This window comes from Cyprinodon tularosa, unplaced genomic scaffold (assembly GCF_016077235.1).
Source record: "Cyprinodon tularosa strain WSP-4 unplaced genomic scaffold, ASM1607723v1 ctg921, whole genome shotgun sequence".
Taxonomy (NCBI): Eukaryota; Metazoa; Chordata; class Actinopteri; order Cyprinodontiformes; family Cyprinodontidae; genus Cyprinodon; species Cyprinodon tularosa.
In genome coordinates, this window is record NW_024039698.1 from 17569 (window position 1) to 30648 (window position 13080).

General features: G+C 36.8%; 1 protein-coding gene and 1 long non-coding RNA gene across 2 annotated transcripts; one reads left to right on the plus strand and one right to left on the minus strand.

The window, feature by feature from the left end:
• Positions 1–1570: 1570 nt before the first annotated feature.
• Positions 1571–11785, minus strand: LOC119776287 (C-C motif chemokine 20-like). The gene is made up of 4 exons (XM_038274603.1): positions 11607–11785; positions 11383–11485; positions 10973–11047; positions 1571–1860 (listed from the first exon to the last, which is right to left on the minus strand). The coding sequence occupies exons 1-4, from the start codon at positions 11686–11688 to the stop codon at positions 1815–1817; spliced, it is 306 nt and encodes a 101-aa protein (XP_038130531.1). The 5' UTR covers positions 11689–11785; the 3' UTR covers positions 1571–1814.
• Positions 3701–5753, plus strand: LOC119776288. The gene is made up of 3 exons (XR_005279767.1): positions 3701–3753; positions 4251–4342; positions 4779–5753. It is a non-coding gene; the product is annotated as an uncharacterized LOC119776288 (long non-coding RNA).
• Positions 11786–13080: the final 1295 nt, after the last annotated feature.

Genomic DNA, 13080 nt, shown 5'->3' on the forward strand with positions numbered 1-13080 from the left:
GAAAATTTAGCACTTTTAGGTGCGCGTTACAGTGTGCAAAATACGGTACTTTTTTTACACTTGGACATTCTTCAAAGTTGATTAATTTCATCATCAACATTAATGTAAAATGTTTGTTTATAATACTAATTGCATCTCAAGTCCTCAACTCCTAACTGTTGAGGTGCAAAAAAATTCTTCAGAGCATTCTCATGTATAAATTACGCAATTATTTCAATGCATTTTATCAAGCATCAGTGCTAGATTTTATTTTTAATAACACACAAGGATCTAATTAGAGATGTTATATTTAGTGCACATTTTAAATAAATGGGATCTTTTCACAGATTAAAACATCACAAAATGCTTCATGGTGTATTATGAAATAGGGATCCACGATATTATCAGATTGCTATCAGTATCGGATCATAGTAGCTTTGAAGCTAACTAGCGGATATCAACAATCCCAGTAATATAATGTACTGGTATATTAGGCACTATTTTGTAAATAAAATGTCAGCATTATGCCTCCAGCACCAGCAGGTCATATTTTCCATGACTTTGTCATAGAAGACATACAGGAGTAACAATGTTGGCGGTGTCAACGTTTTTTAAACGTTTCGTAAACAGGCAGCTGAAAGCTGTTTGTAGGAGGGAGAAAATGCTCTAGTGTCTGAACTGTAAGTGGGAGATTCTTTGTTAACTGGTGGTAGAGAGACCATTACTTTACTTTTTTTCATGTTTAGGAGCAGAAGCTGGTTACCTTTGTTAATCACCAACTTTGCTTTCTCCCTTTTTATGCATTATTTACTGATACTCAGAAATAGTTCAGTTTCTGATTTTGTGACTGTGTTTTAGTGTTAAATATATGCACTTATTTTTATTCATTCACTAAATATATGTAACTTTTTATTTCTAGGATCATATATATATCATATATATATACCACATACATTTCTAGTAATTCTATAAATTAGATAAATAATTTCAATAGAAATGATGTTCTATACATTTTCCATTTATAATGAATTTTATTATTTCTCTCTTTCAGGTCCAGCTTTTTATGCATTTTGGTTCATTCCATCATTTCAACATAAATCCCTCCATAAATATTTCCTATAATATCTGATGATTGATTTGTTTATCAAAAACTCTGTTGTTCAATCGAGTCGGTCTGTTTGCTTGGATGAGGTTCTCTCAATCAGATTAATTATTTTTGCATAAGAGTTCAACTAAATGTCATTAAAATAACTATTGTGCAAACTGAGACTTAAATCTAATTTATTTAAGTTTAAGAAACAATTTAGTGTGTAGAAGATGAAAAATAGGTTAATTTTAAATAATGTTACATAGAATTATTTGTGTCAGTTACTATAGTTGTTTTTTAAACCTTATTTTAAAATCCTTAAATGTTCATTTCTTTAAATAAATTTGAGATAAACAAATTAAAAAGCAGAAATTTTTTCCTTTAGAACCTTTTATTGTTTAACACAGATGCCTCAGTTTAATATAAACACATAAAACGCTTTAATAGTAAAGTTATTTTAGACACATTTATTAAAAATGTTTTAAAGATTTAGTTTTTCTCTCACAGCAAAAAAAACACAGAAAAACATGAACCTCCAACAGGTTATTAAACAGCATTTTAAAGCTTTACTTGGGGTATTATAAATACCAAACATTCCTGTTTATAAAACAGAGGAGATAAAAGTTCCCAGATAAACAATCTTCCCATTAATCTGCATTACCCTTCAGGGAAACATAAAGAGAAGCTTAAAAACAATTTCTCTCATTTTCTTCAGCAGTTTTAGCTCCAGGCTGTAGAGCTTAGTTTCTTAGTTTCTCTCTTCCAGGATCCGTTCAACCTTCCTCCTCTTTTCACTGCAAAGATCAGGACGAAGGTACTTTTTATCAGTTTGATTAAACGGTATAATTCAACATGGAAAAAACAGAAAAACGCCCGTTTTCTCCTTTTTCTCCTCAGAAAACGATTCGTTTTCCCGTTTTGTGGTTTCTGCACATAAAACCAAAATCCATTAAACGGCTTGATTTTGGTTTTTTCGTTTTCGCCCCCAAAACGGAAACACCAGTCAATTTTCAGTTTCAGAAGTGGGCGTGGCTTTCAAGCCCGCCGGTCCGGTGCCCTTCAAAATAAAGGCATGGCATGGAGAAACTTTCGCTGTATTTCCTGCCCTCATCGTAGCTTTTGCTTGTGTTCAAAATTAAAGCAGGTTTTATACATATATAAATATATACATATATTTAGATGTAATATATATTTATATTTTTTATAGCTACAGGGTTTACTCGGAATAAAGTCATCAGAGAGATTTAACTGCGACAGAACAGACATGGTAAATTTGACACTCACGACAGGTGAGCAGTAGATGTCGCTGTGCATCAATGGGACAATTAATCGCAATATCAAGCGTATTTTACCTCCTCATAGTCAATAAATGGAACATTTATGAAACGGAGTGCTGTGTGAGGAACTTCATTTTTGTGGCGGTAAAAAATCTGGAATGTTTTTAGAGATATATCTGGGAAAACAGCCAATAAAATCACGAGTGAGGTGAAAAAAATTATCCCTGCATTTCCATGCCTGAGATGTTTGTACCTCTACAGCAAGATAATATTGTTATGTAAATACATACTGATAGGATACTATGCAAATTCAATTTTAACAGTCTTGCCGGGGCTGGGTGATTTGATTCTGCGCTGGCACATCGTCCTGCGCTTGAATTCAGATGTGCATAAAGGTACATGTTGATTCGCACTTTTTAGTCGCATATGAGGGGACATGTAACATCAGGGGCTTTGGCTCAGACCCGTCATTTGTTCTTGTCCCTTTACAGTCTTTACGAATTAATTCCGTCCGCTGCAACAAAATCTGAGAACGTGAAACTGAGTCTTTGGCATGCGTAATTACGCAGAGCACCCTGCGCAATAGAGATTTGTCTGATCAAGGTAGCGATTGAGGTGACAAACCTGTCGCTGTGAAAGGGGATGAAAATGATTATAAACGTTAAGAGGTTAGAAGTGATTGGAGTTGGGAAAAAAATACTTTTTGTTGCAGTAAATTCTATTAGAATAACTGTCATTCTAATTTATAGTTTAAGATTCAGTAAGATATAGAGTTTTTCAATATTTTTAAGTAATACGTGAATTATATAGTTAGAGTGAGATGTATTTAGGTTTCCTTATACCATTAAATATGAATTATTGTATGTACATACACTTACATTCTAAACAAACTTTACTATGAAAATGCAGGGTTTTGAGACGAACGCACAACGCATGCGCACTGTGGCTACAACAGGACCGACTTTCTGTGTCCAGACGTCTGAGGATCACAGAGCAACATGTAGCACTTGAGTCATTTCACAGGTAAGTTATTATTGTTCTGTTTTATTTATTATTGTTCTAACTGTTTTTTTTTTAAATAACAGATAAAAAGTTATTTCACTGTTTTGTAGGACCTATTTTCTCTTGTGGCCCTTAAGCATTTAACTTTGTTAAGCTGTAACTATGCTTAATGAATAATTTTTAATTAACTAATTCATGCTCCATTTGAACATGTAAATTTCAATCAAAATATAGTTGTACTTGTGAATCTTTTGTTGATTCAGATCAAAGAGGAATTCAGGAGAACAACAACCATTCCAGTGGATCAAACCAGGCAAAAACTTGACAAATACACACGAAAGCTGATGAAAGCCAGGGGGGGGAGTTTTGGGGCCCAAGACGAGTTTGCTCCTGGACCGACTGAGTCAGGTGTGCTGGTTTTGCTTGTTTATATATTTTACAGGGAGATGGACCTACTTTTTTCTGATTCACAGACAGACCAAATTCTTTGGCAATGCAGTAAAGTGTTTCATGTAGATTAACAGGACCATCCCAGTATTTTTCTGTTCTTTGTGCTCTACTAGGGATGTAACAATATTACAATACTACTCTACCTACCTCAATAACAAGCCTGTGACATTTATTGCATTGTAAGACACCATTGATGTATCAGCATTGACGTAACTTATTACTTATATTTATGAAATAAAATACGATGTCTTGCTGCCCTCAGCTGCCTGTCTGTCCCCACCTCACTGACTGACTTTGCTCCTTCTCCATTGCTCCCTCAGTCACCCACTTCATCTCGCTCTTTCTCTGATATCTGGTCACACAATCGGTTCAAGACACCCCTAAGTCTTAAACTTCCCTCACATGCTCATTGTGTATTTATAATGCTTATGTTTATGTTCTTAATCTGTTCACAGAAACAGAGCATTGAGGTGAGAAGAGAAGCCATTATCTCCAGCCTTATACTGTACCATGGGAAGAAGGAATATGACTTGTTTAGGACTGCTTGGTAGGTCATGTTTTCAAACATTTAAAAATAATCTTGAACAAGGGGTTCATTTAAAGTGACATAGTGTTTGAAAGTGATTCATAAATGGGTAATTATCGCAGCATGTTACCATTGTGAAATTTCTTTCAGACACTCCGGCTAGGTTTAGGTTTCCTGCTTTATTTTATATAGTTTTTAATATTTCAAATTCAAATATTGTATAGAAAGAAAAATGTGTTAGACCACTGTCTCACATCAGATGGGATACCCTCACAGCACAGGGGAAGAAGCTGTTTCTGACTTTATTAGTTTTTGATTTGATGTTTCTGAAGCGTTAATCTGTAACAATATCTAGCATAAGTCATTTTGCCTTATGTAACTGTGGTGTAAATAATTGTATGCTGAACTTATTGGCTTGCTACAAGAGTGATGGATTTGTAATGGTTGTATGTTACAGTTTACGATGGCTAAAGCGATGGCAGTGGTCAGAGGCCACTCTTCAATAAACAACTGAAAAGAGAAAGAAGTTTGGTTATTGGAGCGTCGTTGTCTGGCTGTCTAGCCGGCTGAAAAGTTGGGAAAACTCAGGGCGAGGACAGCACAGTGATGTCAGTAACTCTGTTTTCAAAATCTGACAGCTATGAGATTGTCCCAGGATGCAAGAGTACAGCGAAAGCTTGTCCACTGCTTATGGGACTGATTTATGCCCTGAACTGTGCATACCCTCCTATTTTGTGCTACACTTTTAAAGTCCTCTAAGAACTCTTGCTGGAGATGGATCAATTTAAACTCTACACAAAAGAAAACACCCTGAAGTGAAAGTTACTGTCATGATTCTGTCTTCCTAGAGGAGGAAAATATTTCTGTAATGAATGTTTTAACTCTGACAGTGTTGTAAACTTTTCACTACATATTTAAAAAACACTGTTCCAGTTTGAATGTAAAATTTATCACTGCCCCATAAAGAAATTTAGAAATTAAATTCACACTACTAGTGGAGTTACTTATTTGTGAAGCCGTTTCTTTAATGCATAGAGTATTGCTTCATTTTATTTGTAAACGTTTATCCAGAGACAACTGGCATCAAATATATTGTTTTAGTGCGTAGTTTAACATAATGCAAAAAGTAAAAAATGTTTACTTTAATTTCATGTCATAATTACATGAATTGCCTTTAAACCTTAATGGCACATTACTTAATTATGTACAAAAACTGGAAATATGTTATGTTCTATTGTAAACTTTAAGCTATTGCCTTATGTAACTAGTTTTTACATTTCATTCCACTTTAATAAAACTTTGTCTTAAATAATGCTGTGAAGTTATTGAAATGTCAGCCTATGGTTCAGCTTGAATAAGTTTGAGATATTTAAAAAACATTTTTGCCTTTCTAAATAACTTTAACCTGGGCATTTTTTTACCTGTATGGGAGGTCTTTGAACTCCAGAAAGAATATGACTTAATCTGCAACTGTCAGGAGAGAGAACTATACTGTCATTTAGTAAAATAATAAATTTTGTTTTGCCATCAAATTTGGTAATTGTTAGTGAACCATCTCAACGACTGTTTGATCATGAGCTATTCTAATGTTACAACACACTGGTGGTGAACACTTAATTGTCTCTTCAGTTGTGTAGAGAGGGTGTGAATAGTTCTTCACTTACAGCAGCTTGTGCAACATCCTATCTAGACTCTAACATCCAGAGCTATTCACAGCACAGAGCCAGTTTCTTCAAGTCTATTATTATTTATGTTTTTGGAGGTTTGTTGTTTTGGTCTTGTTTTGCCTTGTTGTACAACTTGTGACAGCTTTGCAGTGTTAAAGGTAGTTGTTTGTCACCAGGTTCTGTTCTTATTTTACCTTTATGTCTAGCCTCTTCAAGACCATGCTAAATTTCAAATATGTGACAACACAATTTTAATTTAAAATATGACATTCTACAGCTTGAGTATTTGTTGTGCACAGGAATGTAATTACTGTGCACAACTAGTGTGCACAAGAAAGTACTTTTTTTGCTCTTTAATGTTCTTTTAGGGGCTCAAAATCGCATTGTAATTTTTTAAAATAAAAATGAGGAAAGAAAAGCAGTGGCCTTGTTATAACACACCAAACCTCCTTGATAGGTATATAGACAGTATATATATATATATATATATATATATATATATATATATATATATATATATATATATATATATATATATATATATATATATATATATATATATGTGTAATCAGTACAGACCACAAGTTTGAACACAACTGCTCATTTAAAGAGTTTTCTTTATTTTCATGATTATGAGGATTGTAGATTCACACTGGAGGCATCACAACTATGAATTAACACATTTGGAATTATATACTTAAGAATAAAGAAAGAAACATCTGAATATAAGTGTTATACTCTAGGTTCTTCAAAGTAGCCACATTTTGCTCTGATTACTGCTTTGAACACACTCTGCATTCTCTTGATGAGCTTCAAGATGTAGTCACCTGAAATGGTTCTCATTTCACAGGTGTCCACTGTCAGGTTTAATAAGTGGATTTCTTGCCTTATAAATGGGTTGGGACCCTCAGTTGTGTTGTGCAGAAGTCAGGTGGATACACAGCTGATAGTTCTACTGAATAGACTGTTAGCTGCTTTTTTATTGCCATAATACAAATTCTAAGTAAAGAAAAATTCATTACTTTAAGAAATTAATCATTACTTTAAGAAATTAAGGCCAGTCAGTCTGAAAAATTGGGAAAACTTTGAAAGTGTCCACAAGTACAGTGGCAAAAACCATGAAACACTACAAAGAAACTGGCTGACATGAGGACCGCCCCAGGAAAGGAAGACCTAGAGTCACCTCTGCTGCAGAGGATAAGTTCATCAGAGTCACCAGCTTCAGAAATCACAGGTTAACAGCACCTCAGATTAGAGAGCAGGTCAACAGAGGCCACACAGAGTTCTAGCAGCAGACACATCTCTAGAATAACTGTTAAGAGGAGACTGTGTGAATCAGGCCTTCATGGTAAAATAGCTGCTAGGAAACCACTGCTAAGGACAGCCAACAAGCGAAAGAGACTTGATTAGGCTAAAGAACACAATGAATGGACATTAAACCAGAGGAAATCTGTGCTTTGGTCCGATGAGTCCAAATTTGAAATCTTTGGTTCCAACCATCGTCTTTTTACGAAGGAGAAAAGGTGAACGGATGGACTCTACATGCCTCGTTCCCACCGTGAAGTAAGGAGGAGAAGGTGTGATGGTGTGGGGGTGCTTTGCTGGGTTAGGGGATTTATTCAAACTTAAAGGCATACTGAACCAGCATGGCTACCACAGCATCTTGCAGCTACATGCTATTCAATCCGATTTGGTTTAGTTGGACCATCATTTATTTTTCAACAGGACAATGACCCCAAACACACCTCCAGGCTGTGTAAGGGCTATTTGACCAAGAAGGAGAGTGATAGGGGGCTGCACCAGATGATCTGGCCTCCACAATCACCGGAACTGAACCCAATCAGGATGGTTTGGGGTGAGCTGGACCACAGAGTGAAAGCAAAAGGGCAAACTAGTACCTCTTGAAGCTCATCAAGAGAATGCAGAGTGTGTGTAAAGCAGTAATCAGAGCAAAAGGTGGCTACTTTGAAGAACCTAGAATATAAGATATATTTGCAGTTTCACACTTTTTTGATAATTATATAATTCCACATGTGTTAAAGCACAGTGAATTCAACATTCAAAGTGAATATATATATATATATATATATATATATATATATACATATATATATATATATATATACATATATATATATATATATATATATATATATATATATATACATACAGGTGCTGGTCATAAAATTAGAATATCATGAAAAAGTAGATTGATTTCAGTAATTCCATTTAAAAAGTGAAACTTGTATATTATATTCATACATTACATACAAACTCATATATTTCAGATGTTTATTTTGTTTAATTTTGATGATTACAAATGACAACAAATGAAAATCTCAAATTCATCATATCAGAAAATTAGAATATTACTGAAGACCAATAAAAACAAAGGATTTATAGAAATGTTGGCCAACTGAAAAGTATGAACATGAAAAGTATGAGCATGTACAGCACTCAGTATTTAGTTGGGCCTCCTTTGGCCTGTATTACTGCAGCAATGCGGCGTGGCATGGAGTCGATCAGTCTGTGGCACTGCTCAGGTGTTATGATAGCCCAGGTTGCTCTAATAGTGGCTTTTAGCTCTTCTGAATTGTTGGGTCTGGTGTATTGCATCTTCTTCTTCACAATACCCCATAGATTTTCTATGGGGTTAAGGTCAGGAGAGTTTGCTGGCCAATTAAGAACAGGGATACCATGGTCCTTCAACCAGGTACTGGTAGCTTTGGCACTGTGTGCAGGTGCCAAGTCCTGTTGGAAAATGAAATCTGCATCTCCAAAAAGTTGGTCAGCTGCAGGAAGCATGAAGTGCTCTAAAACTTCCTGGTATGTGGCTGCGTTGACCCTGGACCTCAGAAAACACAATGGACCAACACCAGCAGATGACATGGCACCCCAAACCATCACTGACTGTGGAAACTTTACACTGGACTTCAAGCAACGTGGATGAAGTGCCTCTCTTCTTTTCCTCCAGACTCTGGGACCTTGATTTCCAAAGGAAATGCAAAATTTACTTTCATCAGAGAACATGACTTTGGACCACTCACCAGCAGTCCAGTCCTGTTTCTCTTTAGCCCAGGCAAGACGCTTCTGACGCTGTCTGTGGTTCAAGAGTGGCTTGACACAAGGAATGCGACAGCAGAAACCCATGTCTTTCATACGTCTGTGTGTGGTGGTTCTTGAAGCACTCACTCCAGCTGCAGTCCACTCTTTGTGAATCTCCCCCACATTTTTGAATGGGTTTTGTTTCACAATCCTCTCCAGGGTGTGGTTATCTCTCTTGCTTGTACACTTTTTTCGACCACATCTTTTCCTTCCCTTCGCCTCTCTATTAATGTGCTTGGACACTGAGCTCTGTGAACAGCCAGCCTCTTTAGCGATGACCTTTTGTGTCTTGCCCTCCTTGTGCAAGGTGTCGATGGTCGTCTTTTGGACAACTGTCAAGTCAGCAGTCTTCCCCATGATTGTGTAGCCTATAGAACTAGACTGAAAGACCATTTAAAGGCTTTTGCAGGTGGTTTGAGTTAATTAGCTGATTAGAGTGTGGCACCAGGGGCCATCAATTTTGAACCTTTTCACAATATTCTAATTTTCTGATATGATGAATTTGAGATTTTCATTTGTTGTCATTTGTAATCATCAAAATTAAACAAAATAAACATCTGAAATATATGAGTTTGTATGTAATGTATGAATATAATATACAAGTTTCACTTTTTAAATGGAATTACTGAAATCAATCTACTTTTTCATGATATTCTAATTTTATGACCAGCACCTGTATATATATATATATATATATATAGAGAGAGAGATCTATAATTTTTTTCACCTCACTCCTGTTTGTATTGGCTGTTTTGTAATTACGCATGCCAAAGACTCAGTTTCACGTTCTCAGATTTTGTTGGAGCGGACGGAATTAATTCGTAAAGACTGTAAAGGGACAAGGACAAATGACGGGTCTGAGCCAAAGCCCCTGATGTTACATGTCCCCTCATATGCGAGTAAAAAGTGCGAATCAACATGTACCTTTATGCACATCTGAATTTAAGCGCAGGACGATGTGCCAGCGCAGAATCAAATCACCCAGCCCCGGCAAGACTGTTAAAATTGAGTTTGCATAGTATCCTATCAGTATGTATTTACATAAGAATATTATCTTGCCGTAGAGGTACAAACATCTCAGGCATGGAAATGCAGGGATAATTTTTTTCACCTCACTCCTGTTTGTATTGGCTGTTTTCCCAGATATATCTAAAAAAAAATTCCAGATTTTTTACCGCCACAAAAATGAAGTTACTCACACAGCACTCCGTTTCATAAATGTTCCATTTATTGACTATGAGGTGGTAAAATACGCTTGACATTGCGATTAATTGTCCCATAGATGCACAGCGACATCTGCTGGTCATTTAAAATACCTGTCGTGAGTGTCAAATTTACCATGTCTGTTCTGTCGCAGTTAAATCTCTCTGATGACTTTATTCCGAGTAAACCCTGTAGCTATAAAAAATATAAATATATATTACATCTAAATATATGTATATATTTATATATGTATAAGACCTGCTTTAATTTCGAACACAAGCAAAAGCTACGATGAGGGCAGGAAATACAGCGAAAGTTTCTCCATGCCATGCCTTTATTTTGAAGGGCACTGGACCGGCGGGCTTGAAAGCCACGCCCACTTCTAAAACCGAAAATTGACTGGTTTTTCCGTTTAGGGGGCGAAAACAAAAAAAACAAAAATCAAGCCGTTTATTGGATTTTGGTTTTATGTGCAGAAACCACAAAACGGGAAAACGAATCGTTTTCTGAGGAGAAAAAGGAGAAAACGGGCGTTTTTCTGTTTTTTCCATGTTGAATTATACCGTTTAATCAAACTGATAAAAAGTACCTTCGTCGATCAGCAGAGCTTTGATCAATAACTGGATGCAAAAGAGCAGAAAATGACACCCAGAGAAGGAATGTTTCATTGACTTACTCTACACACTTCATTGCTCTCAAGGTCCAAGCTTTCAAAGGGTCAGCACACACGAACCTGCCGCCGAGGTGGAAGCTGGAACACAGAGAGGAACAAGCACATGAATGAGCCGTCACTACCTACAGCTGCTGTGGAAAACCTGCTCAGTGTCTCTGCTGGATGTTTAGCCAGCTTTAACTCATCACCCATTAGATTTGGTCAGTAATTACCTTTCATTAGAAGCTGTTTTATCTTTAAGGACGGCTTCTCTAACCTGCTCTGTTTGCTGCAGTGTGTTTAAAATGGTAAATGGTCTGTACTTATATAGCACCTTAACTGCAGAGAAAAGCAGCTGTTGCCTAGTTTCTGTCTTTAACAGAGCTGCAGCACTGAAAGGTTCATGGATTTCTACTATTTGATTCCTGACTCACATGATGGCACTGATGTCACAGGAGCCATTGATGGTCTGAATGTTGTAGCCCGTCAGCGCCTTGCAGGGGATCTTCCCCCTGGTGTATCTCATGCAGCAGCTCGCTGTGAACAAGCACAAAACATCTGTCAATGATCCACATCTTTACATCCCACCTAAAAACAACACTTCAACCCTGACTTCAACACAGACACATTAGAGATGTTCCAGATCTCTCTCCCTTACCGGACTCAGAGCCGCAGATGAAGCTGGCAACAATGAGGAGGGAGCAGAGAGCTGCAGAGAGGCATGCTTGTCTGTTTGCCATTCTCACTCGACCGGTGTTCTCACTTTGACTGGAGAGAAGCTGAAGAGGTGTGGCAGGTTTGAAGGAGCTCACTGACTGCTACAGCATGAGCTGAGCTCCCTCCTTAAATACAGGCCATGAAGCAATGATATGGGACTTCCCAGGGGGATGGATGAAGAGGGGCCATGAGCTGCTGTTCATTATTAACCAGGAAATAATCTCAGCCTTCAGATGTCAGGTTGAGGAGAAATATTCCTTTATTTATTCAACATTCCATCACATGTTGGCATCACCTTGATAGCTTTGCACCTTCTAAGTTTCCCTCATCGGATTAAAGTTTGGGAATTTTCTGACTGGGCCGTTCATATAACCACTCGTCAGAAGATTAAGTTAAATATTAACTTTAAACCTGAATCTACTAGAGGAACAGATAACAACACACTTAACTCAGCAAGTTCCACCATTTTAATAGAAATTACATTTTAGAAATCTTATAAATCTCATCTATGATGGCGACTGCAGAACATTATTGCAATTCTAACCCAGAGATAATCAGTTGTAACTGCATGGCGTTTGGTCCAGTCTAAAGATCTGTGTGTAAAATCAAATCAGAAAATGTCTTCATGATCTTTTAACATTCCAGGAAAAGCTTTCATGTGTTGGTACAATGTGAGGCTGATCTTGTTTTCATTGCTACTGTGCTGCAGAGCAGCTACTCTGTTTGGGATAATACAGTTTGGTACTTTTACAGATCCCTGGACTGATCCATGGACCGGACCAGCAACTCGCTCTGAATGGAACCAAACGATGACAAAACACACAAAAAAGTATTGGAACATTTCCTTTTATGCATCATTAGTAAAGTGACATGTTGGTAAATGGAAAACAGGTCAGGTATTTACTACTGTGGGCACTGGTTGGAAATGGATGGTTTCCTGCGTGATTCCTGTGTGATTCCTGCGTGAATCACGATGTATTTCCTGAGGCCAGTTTTTTTTTTTTCAAAAAGAACTGCAATGTACCCGGACAACCACCAGGCAGCACTTGGGAGCTCTGCCTTGCTAAAGGTGACGTTTGTGGGCCTGCAGTCAACTGAAAAGTTTATTGAGACCATTTGTATAAACAACCAAAATCTTATGATGATATGATGTTCTTGATTAAAATATAGTTAATGAATTAATTTAACATAGTGACTGCATTATCTTATTTCATACACCTCTGATCTTATCTGAGAACTGTTTATTTCTATTTATCTGCATCTTAATTATTTAATGAAAAATGATTATAATTAATCTTTTTGGCAAAACAAATAACTGAATCAACAAAGGTCTGTGGATCATCCGTCCATTCGATCGGTCGCGTGCTCATGGATCATTTCTAGGTTTTCAGCGACTCTGAATGAATCGGTCTCAT